The following is a 23,794-nucleotide window of genomic DNA, read 5'->3' as shown; positions in this document are numbered from 1 at the left end:
TTTCGTATAACCAAGAGAGTGTTCTCTGTGTCAAGTTAGTTCATCCTAGACCATTGAAGAGTGAACTCATCACAACTGCAGTGTGATTTTGATGTCAGGGATTCAATAAAAGTATTGAAACTGGCATCGATGGATCTGAGTCTTCTTCCTTACAGCCAGAAATTATCAAGAGTCTACAACGTCACTCTCCCTTCATCACTCTCCCTTCTTTTTTTCTCTCTTTCTCTCCCTGGCAGGTTAACAATTCCTGCATTCAACATCTTATCTCTCTTACCCAAAGCAGGACATCACAGAATAAATGTCTAATTAATATCTTATTAATTATCCTACTTTAAGCATTACCTATATACTCAAACAGTTGATACATGGATACATTCTCCAATCATTACATTGTCATTACTGTCTCACACGTATACAAGGTTACATAATTAATCTTGACTAAGAACAGATACATGACTTATAAATGTCTACTTCTACTTTAAGTGATTACATTTCCAATAAATGATATTCACTCTAAACAGTGTTACTTGCTGGATTACACCTTTTCCTTTTAACATCTATTATTCGCAACCTCATACAGGAAAGTTCAGGCAGTTCATCCAACACTATCCCTTTGTTCCTTCTGATAAGCGCCAGACCCTGGCTAGAGAGGGGGGGGGGGGTGGGGGGTTCCTTATCACAAATGCTAGTCGGGCCCTTGTCAGTTCCATGTGTGTGTGGACCATTCATTATTCATCCATCCATTTTTTTTAGAGGGATCCACTTAGTAATAGATATTATATCTCTCCGGCCTGTCCCAGGTGCTTGGGCTGGATCTGCCCCCGTAGGCCTCTCGTCTCTCATGTCTGACTCTTGGGCCTAATGTTCCTCTCGTCTCTCATGTCTGACTCTTGGGCCTAATGTTCCTCTCGTCTCTCATGTCTGACTCTTGGGCCTAATGTTCCTCTCGTCTCTCATGTCTGACTCTTGGGCCTAATGTTCCTCTCGTCTCTCATGTCTGACTCTTGGGCCTAATGTTCCTCTCTTCTCTCATGTCTGACTCTTGGGCCTAATGTTCCTCTCGTCTCTCATGTCTGACTCTTGGGCCTAATGTTCCTCTCGTCTCTCATGTCTGACTCTTGGGCCTAATGTTCCTCTCGTCTCTCATGTGTGACTCTTGGGTCTAATGTTCCTCTCGTCTCTCATGTCTGACTCTTGGGTCTAATGTTCCGGTCCTTGGTGCACTTGACAGTCCCCCTCGTTCCTGACTGGTGGTCAGGATCACTACATACATTTCATCTCCTAGTGAGCATACATCAAATGAAAATCATTTGTATAACCTATATTAGTCCAAATAAAAACACAAAATAACCTTAAAAATGAAACGACTGAAACGAGTACAGCAGAAGTCGTCGTCATCTACGTGATGAGTGAGTTCAAGTATGCGAGAAACAGAGATCACTTCTGACCTAAACTGTATTTCCCTATTCCTAAGAGAACACACCAGCATGGCCCAGCAGGGAGGTCTGTTAGACCTTAGAAACAGACACACACACACACACACACACACACACACACACACACACACACACACACACACACACACACACACACACACACACACACATACAAAACTAGGAGAAATCAATGTAAAGATCTGTCTACATATCTACCCATCCCTCTCCCCATTACTGGTGAAGGTTATAAAGTTAATAGCTGCACTCTTAAATGGAAGGGAAAGGCCTACCATATGACATTAGGCCTACACCTGCAGCATAGGCCTGGTACTGCCTTTTTTGTGCGTGGCTGGAAGCCAGCGCACCTAGTATAGCGTTTGTCAGGTTATCACTCCCTCCCTCCCTCCCTCCCTCCCTCCCTCCCTCCCTCCCTCCCTCCCTCCCTCCCTTACTCCCGACAATGTTGGCCTGCATCTCTCTGTTGATACCACAAGAGGCAGTAGTCCCAGCACACCAAAATCAAGGACAACAAAATCAACTCTCCAATATCCACTGCACAAGTAGAGTAGTGGTCAGAGCATTGGACTCCCACCCGGGAGACTGGGGTTTAAGTCCCGCTGGGGATGACTTTATGGGACTATACCCCAAACTTCCACATGTTCATCCTTTCACTCCAACCTTTTTATCCCTTACCTAAATTCCACAAGTAGGGTGGTGGTCAGAGCACTGGACTCCCACGCGGGACATTCTCAGAGATTACCGTCTACTTACTTCACCACCTAAAGGGAAGTGCATACAGCAGGTAATGACTTTTGTTCAGAAACAGAAGTTGAACCAATTGCAGGAAAATTACTAATGTTACAGGAATCATCAGTGTAACTGCTTTAGCCACTGACCACTAGCATTAATGTTATGGAAGCTGCTGCTAGTTGTTGTGAGCTCATGAGCTAACTGGCTATCCCGCTCTTAGTGTGCTGGATTAGCATTTGAAGCATTGGAACTGATGTGTCCAGGTGAAAAGACCTTAAGATCTTAATTTATCAGACATTATTTCATGTCATTTCAATTCACAGCTATTTCAGTGGAAGGACTAGCTTCCGTCCACTGCCTGAACCTTGCCTGACTGGAGAACCAAGAACCTGCCTGAACCCCTTGTCTGTCTGACTGCCACATACCTGCCTGACCCCCTCGTCTGTCTGACTGCCACGTTCCTGCCTTACCCCTCGCCAGTAAACATGCCCCAACGTGGGTTTGTCCCCATACGCCTGTCATGTCTGCTCTTGGGTCCTCCTCCACTAGCCCTAACAGAATCTATTACAACATGTTTACGCATAGTAATTATGATAGTGATAGGGTGCAGAGATGGAAGAGGAAAAACAACAGGCAAACAGAGAGAGAGAGAGAGAGAGAGAGAGAGAGAGAGAGAGAGAGATGGAAAGACGGAGAGAAGGATGAAAGGATGTAAGGTGGGGACGGGGAGGAAGGGAGGGAAAGAGTTTTAGTAATAAGAGCAAATTCCACACATTTTCATACAGTAATGAGATGTCTTTCATATGCCTTTATTTAATCTTTACTTCAGGATGAAATATAACAGCCACTTAGGTAACAGTAGGAGAGAAAACAACTAACCAATCATTTAAGAATGTGAATTTGCGAGATCAGAATGATCTCACGAGGCTAAGCAGTAACTCACCTAAATGAGGACGCAACAGATAGTTTCTTTGTAGTGACGTTTTTACTTCATTATGACGTTTACAAGTACAGACAGTAAGATAACGTCCAGAAGGTTTCATTTTATCAGATGCAGACAAATATTTTGGATACATCAAAGTTGCTGCCATATTACTTCATTGAATTCACTGCTTGTAGTCTCCAAATTGCTCCCTAGCCTATATTAGAAATTATATGATTCAAAATTCACAAGATGCCTCTCCAAGGCGTTTAACTATGGATGCAGGTGCGCGCTGTGTGAGTATTCAAACACCTGACTCCTTCTTGAGGCTTGAAGGAGAAAACACTACAAAGACATCCTTGATTACACTTTTTGAATGTTGGCTCCATGGATGTGTTCTTATCTCTTGGTCATAACTTTATTTAGGAGAGTGGACCAGCCCGTTTCCACTCTGATAAAGATGTAAACCAGTTGACATTCCATTGGGGTAAGAAAAACCGCTGGTAGGTCAAATGTTTGGATACATCCCTCCAATGATATGAAGATAACGCTGTCTACTCTCTCACACGGGGGGGCTCCGGTTTAGACCCAGACTGTGGTGAAGACTTTTTCTCTGGGTCTCACTTAGGAGACGGGTGCACAGTCCGGCCCACCCTTCATCTCCCCCCACAGACGGTCCACAACTTAAAAACCACCCTGTCTTCTCTGGCCAGGCTTATTAAGTGTAAGACCATGGAGGACTTGGAAAAATATGTAGAAGACATGTCTAAAGAGGAATACTCTTCACAGTGGTGATATCACCTGCTCTGGATCAGACCTGGAAGATGGCGGTCTCCTCCTCCAGTCCGCTCTCAACCTCTCCCAGCAAACTCTCCAGAACCTAAAAAACACCATGTCAACTCTGGGGAGACTGAATCATTGTAGTACCATGGAGGATCTGAAGAGCCATGCAGAGAAGATGTCTCAGAAGGGGCTGGAGCAGTACCAGCTGGGGCAGACCTCATGGCAGACCATGGCCAACCTCAGCAAACAGATCAAGAAGGACAGCTTGGATGAGGAACCGTTGGCCCTTGAGACATTAGTTATTAAGGAACGTGTGATTGGTGACAGCTCAGAGACCAGACCTCCTCAGGGGTTCAGCCCTGCTCCACCACCACCAGGCCGACTCAGCTACCCCGTACAGCCCTCCACAGCCAGCCTGTTACCCCCCTCCAACTACCCCGTACAGCCCTCTACCGCCAGCCTGTTACCCCCCTCCAACTACCCCGTACAGCCCTCCACAGCCTGCCTGTTACCCCCCTCCAACTACCCCGTACAGCCCTCTACCACCAGCCTGTTACCCCCCTCCAACTACCCCATACAGCCCTCTACCGCCAGCCTGTTACCCCCCTCCAACTACCCCGTACAGCCCTCCACAGCCTGCCTGTTAGCCCCCTCCACCAGCTCCAGCGCTGGGGTCTTTGAGCAGCCAGCAGCCCCGGAGGCCATGAGCAGCACGGACCCCAGTGTCCCCGCTCCTCGTACGTGCCGCCTCTCGTCGTCCTCCGCCAGGCTAGCCCCTCTACACCCAGCCTGCCTGCGTCACTTGAGAAGCACTCGACCGACCTGAGCTGTCTAGGAGGAGGCCTGTTGACCCCGAAGGTCCTGAACACCCCAAAGGTCTCTGCCACCACCGCCACCAAGACGTTCCTGGAGGGAACCAGTAGTGGCCAAAGACACGTCCCCACCACAGGTCAGCTACCCGGGGAAGAACCCTCCTCACAGGTACGCGGGCGTGTCCCAGCCCTGCCCTGGTCCCTACATGGACTACACCGGACACTCCCCGGGCCTCGCAAACACCCAGGCAGAGTCGGGTTATCCCAGTCCTCCCTCCATGGCTGCTTGTCCCAGAAGGTCCAGACTACCGCAGGTGAGCAGTGTTTGTTTTTGTGTTTTCTTCCTCAAGCATCACATTCTCTAGACAGGTAATCAAAGTTGTTCTGAGGTTGGCTTGATACAATCTTTTATTTTCAGAGCACACCACCACCATTGCCTGCTCCCCAGTCAGGCTGCCATGGAGACACAGTGTACTCTGACAAAAAGGGTGATTTTCATTCAATGGGACAGAATTTGTCTGTCTTTGAAATAAGATTCGATACATTTTGCTAAAATAGCTATTTGGTAGCCTGGTGAACCATCCTGAATTGTATTTTACTGCAGTGACAGTGGGCGGAGCTATTCAAGGATGAGTTGTCAGGCTACAAATTTGGCACACCTTCTGTGGAACTTCCTAGCCTGCTCATTAATGTCTGCTGAACTGTCTTAGCGTGACAATTTACTACATTTAGGCTTCATAATCATTCATGACATTCGTAATCCCTCCTTGTCACAGATCCCAGGAGCAGATGTGTGGACTATCAGCAGCAGCAGTCCGGGCTCAGACGGGCGAGCGTGTTCCCTGGTCAGCAGGTCCACTTCCTGCCCGCCGCCCTGCGAACCCCGGAGCCCCCAGCCCAGAGGGGCAGCGGCGGCTGGTTCAGGTGGCTCTTCCCGGGGAGAGAGAAGAAGGACCACCTGCCCAGCGACACGGACAAATCTGTAAGAGACCCAAGTCTTCTTGTTCCACAGGAGGCGTTTGGCAACAACAGAACTAATGTAATGGTCTGATTCTTGATGCTACCTCCTCCTCAGATCGTCTGGGACAAGTCCCTCCAGAAAGGGGTGGACAGGAGAGCAGCTTGGGAGCAGGTAAGCGCTTTAAACAGCTCTTTTAAAGTATATGATCAGTATTATTAGAAATGTGTGAAATGTGTATTTGGGGAACTATTTGATGTTATGTTTGATTTTTTGGGGGTTCACAGACAAGACCCCCTCCTCAAACAGCCACCCACTCTCCACCAATAGGCAATGATGCAATGCAAAATTGACTCTGTAAAAGCAGGTGACTACGCTAACATGATCTATGCTATGATAGCTAACATACAAGCAAGAGAGGTAGTGAATGGTGGATAACATATTGTTGTTGCTATTAGGTCTTTTAGTTCCTTAGCCAGCTCTATTTCTCTGTGTGTGTATGTTTCTTGAGAAGCTTCCTGTTTTCCTTTCTCCAAAAGTGCCAGTTCATCGCAGGAGGGAGTATCCATCTTGGAAAAACTGTTGGCCTGAAGCGCCGTGTGGCCCCACCCCCTCGCCACCTGTCCTCACACCCTGCTCCTCCACGCCAATAACCACGCCGCTCCTTCCAGCCCCCCAGGGTGAGAAGATAACGATTCTCTCTCCACTTACCTAGTGACCACACCATAATATACACCATAGCAACACTACTTATTAGAGTTCGACCCGCTCCAGTGTTTATAGAGATCCTTGCGGATGAATAAATAAATACATTAAACCCAGCACCTCAAGAAAAACATAACAATAATGATCATGATGGTTCCCAGGTGAGCATTGCATGGGAGAGTATCTGTGTGAGATGTAATGACAGAGCCCTCCTCCTCCCTGCAGATCCGTTCAGCTACCTGCTGGCCCGGTCCTGGTCCGGTCCTGGGGCCCTGCTGGCTCAGTCCTGGTCCGGTCCTGGGGCCCTGCTGGCCCGGTCCTGGTCCGGTCCTGGGGCCCTGCTGGTCCGGTCCTGGGGCCCTGCTGGCTCGGTCCTGGTCCGGTCCTGGTCCGGTCCTGGGGCCCTGCTGGCCCGGTCCTGGTCCGGTCCTGGGGCCCTGCTGGCTCAGTCCTGGTCCGGTCCTGGGGCCCTGCTGGTCCGGTCCTGGGGCCCTGCTGGCTCAGTCCTGGTCCGGTCCTGGGGCCCTGCTGGTCCGGTCCTGGGGCCCTGCTGGCCCGGTCCTGGTCCGGTTCTGGGGCCCTGCTGGTCCGGTCCTGGTCCGGTCCAGAGGCTCGGCTCTTCTAGAGGCGGGACGCTGGACCACACTGGATCCGATGAACTCTCATGATCCTGTGAAACTGGACTTTAAACTACAGCATTCGCTTCTACTCATCTAATCAGAGAGAGAGAAATATAGACAGATACATTAGCTAGATAGATACAGTAGAGATAGATAGATAAGACAGATACAGTATAGATAGTTAGATACAGTAGATATAGATAAATAAGATAGATACAGTAGATAGATAGATAGATAGATAGATACAGTAGAGATAGGTAAGATAGATACAGTAGATATAGATAGATACAGTAGAGATAGGTAAGATAGATACAGTAGATATAGATAGATACAGTAGAGATAGATAGATAAGATAGACACAGTAGATAGATAGTTACAGTAGATATAGTACTTCCAAAGACTAGAAGAAGTGGAGGTAGTATGAGGGAAAGCAAACATGAATTCTTGAGTCGATAAAATCCGGAACTTTTCCCAAAGATGAACTTTTCCCCTCTCTGGGTTTGCACATTAAGGAGAAAGCTTTTTGTTTTGAACTTCCACATGCATGCAGACAGAAAGATACAATAGAATATTATACAACGGTTAGTTCTGGTTCTTGATTCCGATTGGTTGGAAGCCGTGTTAAAATACTTTGTAACACACACCTGGGACCGCATATCATTCCATTTTCAGTATTAATGCGCCTCCCATTTGATCCAATGCATTGTATTTGTTGTTGTTGCTTGGCAACCCTTTTGTTAGGGGAACTATTTTGCTCGGCGGAATTGAGGGAATGATGCTTCGTTTTGAATAAATGTTAATATTTTACATTGATGTGTGTTTATTTTACACTTATAGCTGTAGTAACCGTTGTATAAAAGCAATAAACCATGAGAGGCCGTGTGTTATAGTGATTTTATAACAGCTAGGGGGGTTTTAGGCACTCCGCTTTGCATCGTGCCTAACAACGCCCCCTAGCTATTATAAAATCACTATAACACACGGCCTCTCGTGGTTTATTGCTTAATTGAAGAATCATTGACATTCAGTAAACACCAAAGATAACATGACCTGTAATATCCATGGAACAGTGATCACAAACCAATATTAGCTTTCTACAAATTAAAATCACCATGATAGCTGCGGCACAGGGCCGGGCATTTTTAGGATGAATAAGGAGGAAGAGGAGGAAGACAGATGAGAAGGAGCGCATTGTGTTGCCTCTGGGTATGAAATGCGCTATACAAATAAAGCTTTGATTGATTGATTGATTGATTGATTGATTGATTGATTGATTGAAGGAGCCTAAAACTACCATGAAAGCCTCTAAGTGTGCACAAAGGCTAAATGAGGAAGTGCGCAGAAAGGGCATTTTGAACAGCAAGACGAAGAAACGGAGGAGGAAGAGGAGATAAATCATAAATACAAATACTAAACTGTGCCCATTGACACTTTAGTTGAGCAAGTACTCACTTCATGCTCACTGACTAGTCATAACCAGGCCAGGCCCAACCTGGCTTATGTGCCTGGCTGGCTTGTTTCTGTTCAGGACTGGTAGGACGGAAGCTTGTCATACCACTGAAATAGCTGTGAACTGAAATGACATGAAATAATCCCCCAAAAGACGTGACTGACACATGACAGATCGGATAAGATGACGACACCAAGATGGATGTTGAGTTCACTTCCATAACGGCAGAGCAGTATGGATCCTGTCTTTGATTTCTCAGATGAATCTTTAATGGAAGTTAAGGTTTTTTTCTGTAACATGCAGTTGCCCCGGGATGACCCATATAGAGACACAATGTCCAGCTTCTACTGCTGCAATGTGATGTGCTCTTCAGTCCATCCCACTACTCTGACTCTGAGAGTCCCTTCTTGTCCTCGTCTCGACTTGTCACCCCCTGTCCTGTCCCTTATGTCTGGAACTGAGACATCTCTCTAATGAGAATATCAGGTTGTGGATTATGCCTTCATATCATACCTGTACCTATGCTTTCTTACAGATTGTTGTTGTCAAGTAAAGAAATGGGCTTAGGTAAAAGAAGAAGCTTTGACATTATTGAAAATGCTCCCATGTTTAATTTGAAAGCAAATACATTGTTCACGATCTCCTTTATGAGTAAACATTGCAAATTTGATACATTTGACTTGAATATTTTGCATGACATCTCTTAAATCCTTTATTGTTCTGGGATTGTGGGCATAAAGGGGTTAATGTCGATAGTTTCAGGAAAAATCTTAAATCAAGATTAGTGGACCTGACAGAGGTGTGAAATTGTCTTGTCTGCCTATTGAAAGAAGCCATTTTCTAGAATTTACTACGGACTGAGACAGACAATCTACAGAGTGTAGAATGAGAGAGTCATGTTCTAGAATCTAGTTCAATGACAGCATTCCGTGTTGATGCTCTCCCCCCTTGATGCTCTCCATTCATCTCTTTCTGGATGCTAGCATGTAATAAGTCTCATTAATGTCAGTTATCATTAAAACATAACCATTATTGTCTGTTTATGATCTTGAGATGGGGGGGGGCAGAGGACAGAGCTGGTTTCAACTGTTTTACAACTGGAATATCTGAATGACTTGCCATGATAACACTTTTTTTCTGATTCTACCCAGCACCATGTATTAAAGCATTCATTATCCCACATTCTTCTCCTATGTTAATGACCTCTGGGTCAATATGGTACAGTCACTTTCTACTAAGCAAAAAGAAACACCACCCCTCAACCTAGACAACCAGCAACCTGCCTCACCACACCAGGAGAAGCCATGTCCTTGGAGCTCTTCAGGCTGAAGATGAGAGACTTGTCCCCCAGTGCGAGCTGCAGCAGCCTGCTCCTATCTACCTCAGCGCCCACCGCTACGACCACGCCCACCACGTTAGCTCTCCTCATGGCCGCCACAGCCTCCTCCATGTTCCTGTCTGACATCACCCCGTCCGTGAAGAACACAAACAAAATCTCCGCTTCGGGCCGGACCCCTCGAAACCGACCCGCGGGGTTCAGGACCAGGTTCTCTGCAGCGTAGACGATGGCGCCCCCTATCCCGGAGGAGGAGTCTCGGTACACGGCGCTGGAGAGCAGCGAGCTGATTCTCCTCTGGCTGTTAGAGAAGTCCAGGAGCACCTCGGGGGCTCGTTCTCCCCCAGACTGGAGGACGGCGAAGCGGGCCCCTTTAGGGTCGGCGTCCCTCTTGGACAGGGGGATTTCCTGGGAGAGGCTTTTGATGAAGCCCAGGACGTTACGGAAGTTCTCAGCCCCCGTTCTCTCCGAGCCGTCCACGAAGAACAGGATGTCGACAGGCCGCTGGACCAGCGGGGCCACGTTCAGATCTGGAAACGGAACACATCGGTCACCAGAGCAACCGTGTTATATTCAGAGCTCCGCTCCAACTATTTTAGCTTCTACATCTGTGGTCAGCTTTACATGTACTTTTTTTGAATGACTTGCACTGCACTTGTCAACATACAGTTGTCCAGTGTATGTGTGCATGTGTGTGTATGTGTGTGTGTATGTGTGTGTGTGTGTGTGTGTGTGCGTGTGTGTGTGTGAATGTGAGCTGGTTTTGTAGTTTGGAGTTGTTTTTACTCGCCCGGAGCACACTTCAAGTCTGGACAGATCGTTTCTGGGTCTGTTGATGGCATGTAAAAGAAATGACGAATGATTAGATCCACTTGTCATCACGATCCGGTGATGGTGATGAGAGGAGAAAAGCCAACAGCTCTGTTGACAGGCCGTAATGACGCTAGACTTGCCTGGGCAGAGGATTTTCTGCACTTCTTCCAGGAAGTCTTCAGCGGTGAGCTCTGCATACACACTCAGGGTCTTCACCTTGCTGGGCATGTTGCAGGCTATCCTCTCCAGGTTCTGCCTCTCCGCCCCAGTGTCAAACATGTCCCCTATGGCGATGGCGTAGACGTCCACCCCAGTGCACAGAGCCCCCAGACTGTCCTGGTCCTTGGGATCGTAGCGGCCGTCTGTGATGACTATGGCCACGACCTTGAAAATCCCATTATGTCGAATCAAACCATCAGATCAAACTGCACGCGTGTTCACACAGCTGCCCTTCTGTAGAGGGTCTAACGCACAACCGATTAACTTTTTCTAAGACGCCAGTGGGAATTTGAAGAGTCATGCTGTAGAAAGAAAGAAGTGCAACAGAAGAGAGAGAGAAAGAGAGAACGAGAGAGAGAGAACGAGAGAGAGTGAGAGAGAGAGAGAGAGAGAACGAGAGAGAGAGAACGAGAGAGAGAGAACAAGAGAGAAAGAGAGAGAGAGGAAGAGGGAGAGAGAGAGAGAGAGAGAGAGAGAGGGAGAGAGAGAGAACCTTGGTGCCCGGTCTCCTCCCTGGCATGATCAGCTCTTCGTACGTGTACTTCAGGGCAGAGGGCGTCCAGGTGCCCCCCGCAATCCACTCCATGGCTTTGACCTTGGCCTTAAATGATGTCACAGAGGTCACCGTCTTATCGTCCATCCTGATGGTCTGAATTGCTCCACGGTGACTGTACTGGACCACGCCCAGACGGGATCCTGAGAACCAATCACAGAGGAGAAAAATATGTGGAGGTGAATATTAGTTGTTTTTAATGGTGGTTGCGAGATGTTTGAGGTTTAGTTTTACTTAAATGTTTTATAGCCTGACAATTACACTTTACAGTTTTCTAAGAAATGTGTTGGTTGTGATAGTAGGCTGTATTTACCTGAGATATCAGATACATTCTTGGCCATTGTACCCAGTCTGTTTGCCACACTAATAACAAAGTTCTTAGCCAGGCTGAAGTTTGTGTTGCCTATACTCTCAGAGCTGTCAATCACAAACACCAGGTCAAGTGGAGGACAGACCTTTACACAGTCTGCAAAAGAGGAAACAAATCATTATAAACCATGTACTGTACACACACGTTATCATTGAAACATTTACATTATCAATAGAAATATACATTACCACAGCATCCACAGGTTTCTCTAATATAGCCCATGAGTTCACACTCCTGGAAGTCAGGAGAATATTTCTCAGTATTTCTCAGGGAGAGGATATAGGATGATAGTCAGTCAGTAGGTCAGTGTCTGTTCTTAACGGTAGAAACTCACAGTTAGTCCTGAGCGCCCACGTAGGCCTGGAGATCCCTATAGAAAATAGCCTTATGATGTATGATACATGATTTAGGATGTGTGTGTGTGTGTACCATGGATATGTGTGTGTGCAGGCGTGTGGGACTCACCGGCGGACCAGGTAAACCCCTCACCCCCCTGTCCCCTGGATTCCCCTCTAGCCCTGGCTCCCCCTGGGGGAACAGAGAGGAATTACACCAACGTACAAACATCTCAGCACTGGATCTCTGGAACACTCACTCCAACACTCACCGGCTCTCCTTTCACTCCTTCTGTTCCCTGTTCTCCTTTTTCTCCGTAGTACCCTCTGGAACCCTGAGGAGTACGACAGCGAGACAGAGAACCTCACTTGAAAACCATATTTTTTTTCTTCAGTTTTTATATTGACATAACACCGTATTGACACAATGATGCTCTTCACACAGGTGCATTATCTCACCTGTAAGCCAGGTAAGCCAGGGTCTCCTCTGTCACCCTGAGAGAGGGCAAGATGCATTTAGCATGTACGGTAGATCAAGGCATCAATGAAAAAGCATGGCTCAATAGATCAAACGGTCTTTTAGCGGTGTTTCATTTCTCCCCCAGCCTAAGTGCCATATTGATGAGGTAACGGAAATGCCAGAATGTCTGGAGAGTCTTTGATCAAATGTATGACTTCTCTTGAACAACGAGACTCCTCTCAATCTGACCATTTGGGTTAAGGAATTTAGCAATACAGCAAAGTTGATCAGTTGACCGGATTTGGGAAAGGGGTGTTGATTGAGTGATGGGTGTAAGTGTACACTCAATAACACCTTCCTCTCTGCATGATACTAGGGGAAGGGGTAGAGGTTAACACCAACTCAACACCTCTCTCTCTGCATGATACTAGGGGAAGGGGTAGAGGTTAACACCAACTCAACACCTCTCTCTCAGCATGATACTGGGGGAAGGGGTAGAGATTAACACCAACTCAACACCTTCCTCTTTGCATGATACTGGGAGAAGGGGTAGAGGTTAACACCAACTCAACACCTTCCTCTCTGCATGATACTGGGGGAAGGGGTAGAGGTTAACACCAACTCAACACCTCTCTCTCTGCATGATAAAAGGGGAAGGGGTAGAGGTTAACACCAACTCAACACCTTCCTCTGCATGATACTGGGGGAAGGGGTAGAGGTTAACACCAACTCAACACCTCTCTCTCTGCATGATAAAAGGGGAAGGGGTAGAGGTTAACACCAACTCAACACCTTCCTCTGCATGATACTGGGGGAAGGGGTAGAGGTTAACACCAACTCAACACCTCTCTCTCTGCATGATACTGGGGGAAGTGGTAGAGGTTAAGACCAACTCAACACCTCTCTCTCTGCATGCTACTGGGGGAAGGGGTAGAGGTTAACACAAACTCAACACCTCTCTCTCTGCATGATACTGGGGGAAGGGGTAGAGATTAACACCAACTCAACACCTCTCTCTCTGCATGATACTAGGGGAAGGGGTAGAGGTTAACACCAACTCAACACCTCTCTCTCTGCATGATACTGGGGGAAGGGGTAGAGGTTAACACCAACTCAACACCTTCCTCTGCATGATACTGGGGGAAGGGGTAGAGGTTAACACCAACTCAACACCTCTCTCTCTGCATGATACTAGGGGAAGGGGTAGAGGTTAACACCAACTCAACACCTCTCTCTCTGCATGATACTGCAAGAAGGTAGAGGTTAACACCAACTCAACACCTCTCTCTCTGCATGATACTGGGGGAAGGGGTAGAGGTTAACACCAACTCAACACCTCTCTCTCTGCATGATACTAGGGGAAGGGGTAGAGGTTAACACCAACTCAACACCTCTCTCTCTGCATGCTACTGGGGGAAGGGGTAGAGGTTAACACCAACTCAACACCTCTCTCTCAGCATGATACTAGGGGAAGGGGTAGAGGTTAACACCAACTCAACACCTTCCTCTCTGCATGATACTGGGGGAAGGGGTAGAGGTTAACACAAACTCAACACCTCTCTCTCTGCATGCTACTGGGGGAAGGGGTAGAGGTTAACACTAACTCAACACCTTCCTCTCTGCAGGATACTGGGGGAAGGGGTAGAGGTTAACACCAACTCAACACCTCTCTCTCTGCATGATACTGGGGGAAGGGGTAGAGGTTAACACCAACTCAACACCTCTCTCTCAGCATGATACTGGGGGAAGGGGTAGAGGTTAACACCAACTCAACACCTTCCTCTCTGCAGGATACTGGGGGAAGGGGTAGAGGTTAACACCAACTCAACACCTCTCTCTCTGCATGATACTGGGGGAAGGGGTAGAGATTAACACCAACTCAACACCTCTCTCTCTGCATGATACTGCAAGAAGGGGTAGAGGTTAACACCAACTCAACACCTCTCTCTCTGCATGATACTGGGGGAAGGGGTAGAGGTTAACACCAACTCAACACCTTCCTCTCAGCATGATACTAGGGGAAGGGGTAGAGATTAACACCAACTCAACACCTTCCTCTCTGCATAATACTGGGGGAAGGGGTAGAGGTTAAGACCAACTCAACACCTTCCTCTCTGCATGATACTGGGGGAAGGGGTAGAGGTTAACACCAACTCAACACCTCTCTCTCTGCATGATACTGCAAGAAGGGGTAGAGATTAACACCAACTCAACACCTCTCTCTCTGCATGATACTGCAAGAAGGGGTAGAGGTTAACACCAACTCAACACCTCTCTCTCTGCATGATACTGGGGGAAGGGGTAGAGGTTAACACCAACTCAACACCTCTCTCTCTGCATGATACTGGGGGAAGGGGTAGAGATTAACACCAACTCAACACCTCTCTCTCTGCATGATACTGCAAGAAGGGGTAGAGGTTAACACCAACTCAACACCTCTCTCTCTGCATGATACTGGGGGAAGGGGTAGAGGTTAACACCAACTCAACACCTCTCTCTCAGCATAATACTGGGGGAAGGGGTAGAGGTTAACACCAACTCAACACCTCTCTCTCTGCATGATACTGGGTGAAGTGGTAGAGGTTAACACCAACTCAACACCTCTCTCTCTGCATGCTACTGGGGGAAGGGGTAGAGGTTAACACCAACTCAACACCTCTCTCTCTGCATGATACTAGGGGAAGGGGTAGAGGTTAACACCAACTCAACACCTCTCTCTCTGCATGATACTGGGGGAAGGGGTAGAGGTTAACACCAACTCAACACCTCTCTCTCTGCATGATACTGGGGGAAGGGGTAGAGGTTAACACCAACTCAACACCTCTCTCTCTGCATGATACTGGGTGAAGTGGTAGAGGTAAACACCAACTCAACACCTTCCTCTCTGCATGATACTAGGGGAAGGGGTAGAGGTTAACACCAACTCAACACCTCTCTCACTGCATGATACTAGGGGAAGGGGTAGAGGTTAACACCAACTCAACACCTCTCTCTCAGCATGATACTGGGTGAAGTGGTAGAGGTTAACACCAACTCAACACCTTCCTCTCTGCATGATACTAGGGGAAGGGGTAGAGGTTAACACCAACTCAACACCTCTCTCTCTGCATGTTACTGGGGGAAGGGGTAGAGATTAACACCAACTCAACACCTTCCTCTCTGCATGCTACTGGGGGAAGGGGTAGAGGTTAACACCAACTCAACACCTCTCTCTCTGCATGATACTGGGGGAAGGGGTAGAGGTTAACACCAACTCAACACCTCTCTCTCTGCATTATACTGGGGGAAGGGGTAGAGGTTAATACCAACTCAACACCTCTCTCTCTGCATGTTACTGGGGGAAGGGGTAGAGATTAACACCAACTCAACACCTTCCTCTCTGCATGCTACTAGGGGAAGGGGTAGAGGTTAACAACAACTCAACACCTTCCTCTCTGCATGATACTGGGGGAAGGGGTAGAGGTTAACACCAACTCAACACCTCTCTCTCTGCATGATACTGGGGGAAGGGGTAGAGATTAACACCAACTCAACACCTTCCTCTCTGCATGATACTGGGGGAAGTGGTAGAGGTTAACACCAACTCAACACCTCTCTCTCTGCATGATACTGGGTGAAGAGGTAGAGGTTAACACCAACTCAACACCTCTCTCTAAGCATGATACTGGGGGAAGGGGTAGAGGTTAACACCAACTCAACACCTCTCTCTCTGCATGAGACTGGGGGAAGGGGTAGAGGTTAACACCAACTCAACACCTCTCTCTCAGCATGATACTGGGGGAAGTGGTAGAGGTTAACACCAACTCAACACCTCTCTCTCTGCATGATACTGGGTGAAGTGGTAGAGGTTAACACCAACTCAACACCTTCCTCTGCATGATACTGCAAGAAGGGGTAGAGGTTAACACCAACTCAACTCTAAATATCATACTTACATTGGATAAATGGATGTTTAGAGCTGTATCCGCTGACAGTGTAAAACACAGATGTACTGTCTGGTCATTATTTTTTAGGGTTGGCTTGATTGGAAAACTTTCCTCCACGCAGTGGTAAATTAAACTAAGTCTTATGCTGAGAATGCTTACTGTTATATAAATATATCCACGACAATGGCTCAGACAAATACTATACCTGTTCACCTCTGGGACCTGCGTGGTTGTAGCCATCCTTTCCTTTCACTCCCTAGAATGGGATGTAAAGATAACATAACAGTATTCGTTAGTGGTCTAACTGCCAAAGAGGCTTACTTATTTTTTAGCTTCCACAACAGTTCCTTGATGACACTCTCACGGACCCACTCTAACTCTTCCTCATTCTGAGATGACAGGTCTATCCTCAATATATCAACATGTCAACTCTCTCAGTCTTTGTGTGTGTAAGGGGCGCTTGGTCCTGCTAGCTGGAGTCAGGTTACTGTACCATTGCCTCAACTGACATTCCTTTCATTGTCATATCCCACCTCTTATGTCTGAGAACTGAGGCCTGTCGGAACCTGTAGGTAGGGCCAGTGGTGCAGAATTGATGTACCCAAGAGGGGTTTAACCCCGGTCTCCCGCCTGCCAAGCCTAAGAGTCTACCACGAGAGGACTTCCTGGTGGTCTGAGGGCAACGTCACCAGGAGCATGGGTGGGAGAGAGGACAGAGAACCTCACCTTTGGCCCCGGATCCCCTGTGTCCCCTCTGGGGCCAAACTCCCCTGTATCCCCCACGGAACCCTAAAGAAACACACACGCAGAAGTGTGGGGACAGAGCTCTTACACACAGCCAGAGAGGTCATAGGGTCAAAGGTTACCTCACCTGAGGCCCAGACTCCCCTCCATCACCTGCTGGAGCGCGGGCCCCTGGGAAACCTGGGGGCCCCTAGTGGAAGACAGAGCCATCATAGTGATTCAGTTGACTCACCTTAATTAATCAGTTCTAAGCCAACATGGATTTCACTCACTGTGAAACCTCCTTCTCCCGTCTCTCCTTGGAGTCCTCTCTTACCCTCAGGCCCTACGTCTCCCTGCAAGGGACCAGACAGTGAATAGAACCACGTTTTCCAGAGTATCAATCATAAACAATGGCTGTGAGTCTTTGTGACGGAGAGGTCGATCTTTCCTCTGTTTACCTTGGCTCCTCTCCGGCCAGTCCTCCCTCGCAAACCAGCACCTCCGCTGGCCCCTCTGCTCCCCTGGACAAAAAAAGAACCTTAATGTCATTCAAACAAGTCATTTATAGATTTGGTCTACAACCCCCACCCCCCAGACATCCCTCATCCATCCGAGACTCACAATGTCTCCAGGATCTCCCCCGGGTCCAGTCTTGCCCTGTGGGACAGGGTCAGAGGTCAAGGTTGAATGAACAGTCTGATGATGGTGCTCAGACAAACGTCTTATTAGCTGTCTTTCCACTGTCGGGCTGAACGGTTCTGAGCATGCAAGGTAACGGTTCCGAGGGTCTTCCCACCTGGAAACGGTTGGGTCCGGAGCGCTTATAAACCGTTCTGAGCACGATTCTCAAGCCCCGGTTAGACAACCGTACTCAGTGAAGCAGAACCGTTTGATTAGGCAGGCTTAATAGGCCTATACGTATTCACTGATAGGTTGCAATACACGTCAGTCTCTTGGCTCGAGCTCCAGTAAGCTAACTTAGCCAAACAGACGTTAGCTTGTTCATATAGAGAAAACGGTTTGTGCGCTCATGTAGGCGCAGAAAAAGAAAAAACAGAAATCGTCCAAAATAAACCAAACCCTCCTCCATACTGTTAGCCGCCCGACAGTGGAAAGACAGATGGGAACGCTTCTCATGAGTCGGGGCAGAACGGAGCCGAACTAAACTACCTAGCAACCGTTCGGCCCGACAGTGGAAAGACAGCTACAGACTCAGCAACAAGGCATGATTACACATTTCTTGACCCGAGACACTAACCTTTGCTCCTCTTCTGCCAGGTAGGCCAGTGTTTCCCGCGTAGCCAGAGACACCCTGCAACAGAATCCCTCTGTGTTGCCTGGTGCACTGGTTGAATGTATATGACAATATACATATGAGAATGTCTGATTATGTATCTAATAATGTGTTCTTCAAACCTTCTGCCCTGGTGCCCCATAAGCCCCCTGAGGTCCTGGCCTGCCTCCCTGCCCGGCAACACCCTGTACACAACACAACAACAACAACGCCGCAACATTTTAAGGTCTAAACAGAATTCATATTTTGACAGTAATCATGACGTGTAATACAGACGTATAAAGATGCAACATTCAACCAGGATGAGGAATCCACTGACCTTTTCACCTGGTCTTCCTGCCTCACCTTTGAGCCCAAAGTCCCCAGCAGGACCTGGGTCTCCCTGGAAAGAAACAGAGCACAAGATATGGGGCGTTACCAATTCCTCCTAGACTAAATAGTCAGCAGACAGTCTTCGATGTATGTGCAACAGAGACTAAACAGAGATTTATTTGAATCTCATCCAGGGAAATGGGCAGTGAGTTTCTCCATATCTTACTGGTAGGCCATGATTTCCTTTACATCCAGGGGCACCAATGGTGCCACGCTTTCCCTGCAAAAGAAATAAGGTGTTTGTTTCCTTGGCTAGACACTGCTGGCCACAGCTACAGTGAAATTGGACAAGTTGTGGTTATTGTTCCAGATAAGTAACAAGTTGTTACCTTCAATAAGAGTAGCACTTATTGCTACATTACTACATTCATTTCTTAAAGGGGTAATGTCACAATGTGTAATTATCACAATGATGATAATGAGGTACATACCTTTTCTCCATCAATGCCATTATACCCAAGAGCTCCATTTTGACCCTGAAGAGATCAGAGTTGAGTTAATCAATAAGACGGATTACATCCATGTAACAAAACCATCAACCTGACATCAGTGCTGAGTGCAGATAGAAGTCTGTGGTGAAATAGTACTGTACCTTTGGCCCAGACACTCCAAAATCACCCTGGGAAATAACACAATGACATGATGTCAAACAGAGAACAATGTTATTGCAATAGTCAAGATACATACTGTAGTGACCTCAGTGACACTGGTTTCAAGGTCCTACCTTTTCTCCTTTGAGCCCTGGAGGTCCCTGGAGAAACAGAACACAACACATGTATCAAACACCATACTCATATTCAGTAAAAAAAATAATTTATATTATTACTCATTATTATTATTATTATTATTATTATTATTGTGTTTGTTATTATATAATACTCTCACTCACCTTTTGGCCAGGCAAACCAATTGTTCCCTCAATACCAAGGTCCCCCTATGGAAAAGCCGATATAAATCAAAGATAAATGAAGCATGGCATATACTCGTAGTCTTAACTCCCAGTAGTATATTGATGTTTCATCTTACGGGTGGTCCAGGGAGGCCAGGCTCTCCTAGCGCTCCAGCAGTTCCCTTTGCACCCTACAAGACACAAACGTCAGCGTTTTGTATTCATCTATTATTTACAAAAATCTATATCATGGTTTGAGCAAACAAGGTGGCTTACTTTTGTTCCCTTATATCCCTTTGGCCCAGGAAATCCATCTGTTTGAAAACACATGGGTGCCCGGCACTGTAGGGGAGATCACAGTGTGTGTACGTTTTCAGTGATGAGGTGTTCAGGGTCCAACAACGTTGAATTAATGCTTATGAATAGAAGAATAGATTCAATTATTTGCAATATGTAACAAGTAGGCTACAGGTACATACATATATGTGTTTTAGCCTCCATTCACTTACCTCAAGCTCTGCATATTTGACCTGGAGAAAGAGATGACAGCAAGTCAAGCACAAGCAGGTGTCTGATACAACATACAGAATGTTTCCAGGAGCACGTTGACATGCAAAAACTCCACTTCTGTTTCCCTTCTGTTATACCTCACATTTGTGAATGCCTCACCTCACAGTCAGGAATTGGACAAGCAAGGCTGCTGGTTTGAGTCAGACAATCTAACAGGAATGAGAGTTGCTGCTGTCAGCAACATATCATATCTATCACAACATATCATACCATTGTGCCCTTATGCAATACAGGCATTAAAAGAGTAGTTTGGTATATTAGCATCATAAGCCCTGCTATAAGGTTATTTACAATCATATACAATGATCCATATAATATTTCTGACAGACTTGCACTCTTGAGATATTAGTGCTCATTGCTCATGTCACAGCTAAGTAGTAAACAATGGATCTCTATGGGCATATGCTCATAGAGAGCCATCAGATAACCATATAATGGATCTCAATGGGAATATATATTCTCATATAGTTGTGATTGTAAATAACCTCATATCAGGGCTTATTATGCTAAATACCAAACTACTGCTTTAAGGGACCTCACTACTGTAATATGGATTTAATAGGGACACACACACACACACACACACACACACACACACACAGTGGACATTAGGGCTATGAACTCGCCGGACACAAACAGAGACTCACTATAGTCTCAGCTATGCTGGTGACAGCATGCTGACGGCTGGACGCGGGGAAAGCCAGGTGGTCTCTCCTGTACAGCTCCATAGGTGAACTAGCGATCTGCTTCAGCTCGCTCTCCACCGGTTCCTCGTCTGTAGACACCACGAAGATCTTTATGCCCGCCGCCCTGGCTTCCTCTGCGGCCTGCTGGACCCCGCCGCAGGGGCTGCCCGTAACGTGCCCGTCCGTCAGCACCACGGCGTACTGCAACCTCGGCCTCCCGCTACGACCGGCGAGCCGCACCTGCTCCGTCATGTTCCTCAGCGCGCAGTCGATGAACGTGCCGCGGCCGATGTAGTGGATGGCCTCGGCCAGCGACAGGAACAGCTGTGCGTCGTTCATCGTCTGGCTGAAAACCTCCACGCTGTCGGAGAACTGGAGACCGCCGTAGCCCCAGCGGGGCCGGTTCGAGTGCTGGACGTAGGAGGCGGTGGTGGAGTAGGAGGTGATGGAGGTCTCCAGACGCTCCACCAGCATCCGGAGGAACACCTGCAGCTCCCCGACCAGGCTTCCCGATGGCTGCTCCTTCAGAGCCACGCTCTCAGAGGTGTCGATCATGAAGTACACGTTCACCGGGCACGGGTCGTCGGCATCTGACCAGGGTAAGAGGCGTAGAACGATGTACACGACACACAATTTAGCGTTTGCATGCACAATGAGGCACTGAGCAAAGTCAGACTCATGCATATAGCATACCGCACGTGGAAGGAAAACGTTTTAGGCAATTCTGTGTGTTGGGCGTTGAGGCTTTTATTAACGCACTGTGTTGAGGCTCTATACTGTATAGGTTTATCGTACTGTAATGAATGTCATATTCTCATGTATTATCACCATCAGCCAGCCCAGCCACCCCTGTTGGTCTCACCGTTTATGTTTCTGGGCCTGACCAGCAGGTGGTCGTAGGCGGGGTCCTGTGCCGACCCCTGGAGGGCCCCTAGCAGCAGGATCAGGGCCCTCAGGGCAAATCCCATCATGCTTGAGAATGTGGGTCAACACAGTGACCGGTCCAATCTATTCAAGGAAAGTAGCAGTACACTGAACATGGACAATTGACTTTTCACTTACCAATATTTATCATATCAGTTCTTGTATTTTAAATCCATGGAACGAGCTATTGCATGACAGACATGCAGGGCTGAAAATGAACACCTGCCACCGGCCAAATGCAGGTAAAATTTCCAATTGGCGACTAGATTTCGGAAGGCTATCTGAATAAAATATATACTGGGCCGGTAGTTTTTTTCATCTACAGTCCCCTTGGCAGGTGACTCACTGTGAGCCAAAAAGTTAATTTTCACCCCTGTAGACATGCCTTCTCTAAATCCATCTACATGTTAGAGCTGAACCTTTGCAGAGAAGAACGTGCTCGAGGCAAACACCACCTCCCAGTGAGACTTTGAAAATAAATCAGATCATATCTATTCCTTGTATATTATGCAACATAAATCTAAAGAGAGATGAGAGTCTTTGCTCATGACTGGTGCCGTACAGTAATCTGTACAATCTCACTTTACTTTCCCTTTAGTAAACTCAAAGTGAGATTACTGTGCAGGTCTTCCATTTCATATCACGTAGGTCACTGTAACTGTAACACTGTGAAGCATAAAGATACCTTTGATTTATGAACTGTGCTCATCTGTATCATGCTACTGTATAGTTGTTGGCTACCTATCAAAACTACATTATCCTCATGACATCACTGTCACACAGTAACATATTGAAATAAACAGTGGTCAGGATGCAAAAATGCTTTCCAGTTCAGTAGAACAGTTAGAGTGATTTCCAAAAGGACAACCAGCATCTTCGTGTGCTCTGCAGTACATTAAATGAAGTTGGCATTTACACTGACACGTACAGTATGAGAATAACTCTTATAAGCGAACACATGCATTCATACGTCACTAACCTTTAATCCTCAAGCTTTATGCGGGTCGGTCTGAGCCTCTATGTCCCTCAGGAGAAGCAGTCCTGAACCTTACACTGTGAGAGGCAGGTATGCTCTTCCACGTGCTCATGTCGAGACATGCCGTACATCCACTCGCCTTGTGGCTTCTTGCATGAGTGGACTGAATCAACATGACACGTATGACAGCTCTGGTTGGGAGAGATGTAGATGTATAACTACTGCTCTCTCCAGTGAGACAGGAGGATGAGAGGCGGGTTCTAACGAATCACATTGGCAGACATGGTTCCATGCATAGGCTTCACTTATTAAAACTTTGCAATGCGCACAAACTGTCAAAAGGGAGAAAAATAAAACAATGAAGAGAGCAAATCACATGCTCTGTCTTGCTAGAGGAATTGTGAGGAATTCTGTTAAATCAGCACCCATCCTGTTTGTGTCACATCACCAGTGTGGACGAGGACAGTATATCACGCAGTGCATGCTTTTGTGTTTTATACTGAGCCGTTAAGTGCAAAATCTGTAGCCAGCAGAATCAAGTGTACTGTAGGTTCCCCAGGCTCTCTAAGATCTACACAAGGGGGACATCGAGTCCTGGCTCCCTTCTGCATTCTCTCAACAAAGAGAGACACAACTCTATGAAACTGAGAATGAAGCTGCCATGAGAAGAGAGTTATAGTGCACAAACTCTTTTTAGGGCTGCAAACTCTATTTCATTGTTTATCTATTGAACATGAGATAGAGATGGATTAAATATTCAATGTATGAGTCTCAATATAGCCTATGGAAGAGGGAAGACCACATAGGATGGGTTTGAGGAATTAATCATCTTCAACATTATACCACAACAGACAATAACATACACATAATTAGACAGTACTTCAATATTTACAAATGTCACAGTATTTT

At 47.0% G+C, this 23,794-nt stretch overlaps 1 protein-coding gene across 1 annotated transcript; it reads right to left on the bottom strand.

The window, feature by feature from the left end:
- Positions 1-9,694: 9,694 nt before the first annotated feature.
- Positions 9,695-21,956, bottom strand: LOC311314318 (collagen alpha-2(VI) chain-like; the record flags this gene model as incomplete). The annotated part of the gene is made up of 23 exons (XM_084444657.1): positions 9,695-10,302; positions 10,563-10,601; positions 10,726-10,969; positions 11,298-11,500; positions 11,671-11,823; positions 11,916-11,961; positions 12,062-12,097; positions 12,193-12,255; positions 12,335-12,397; positions 12,522-12,557; positions 16,654-16,704; positions 17,175-17,237; positions 17,346-17,382; positions 17,633-17,695; positions 17,796-17,831; positions 18,591-18,653; positions 18,788-18,850; positions 19,433-19,459; positions 19,565-19,591; positions 20,006-20,043; positions 20,239-20,259; positions 20,947-21,575; positions 21,848-21,956. The coding sequence occupies 23 exons, from the start codon at positions 21,954-21,956 to the stop codon at positions 9,695-9,697; spliced, it is 2,718 nt and encodes a 905-aa protein (XP_084300783.1).
- Positions 21,957-23,794: the final 1,838 nt, after the last annotated feature.

Source organism: Borostomias antarcticus, assembly GCF_949987555.1.
Source record: "Borostomias antarcticus genome assembly, chromosome: 10".
NCBI classification, from domain to species: domain Eukaryota; kingdom Metazoa; phylum Chordata; class Actinopteri; order Stomiiformes; family Stomiidae; genus Borostomias; species Borostomias antarcticus.
The sequence above is the reverse complement of the archived record's forward strand: the minus strand, read 5'-3'. Positions and strand labels throughout refer to the sequence as shown.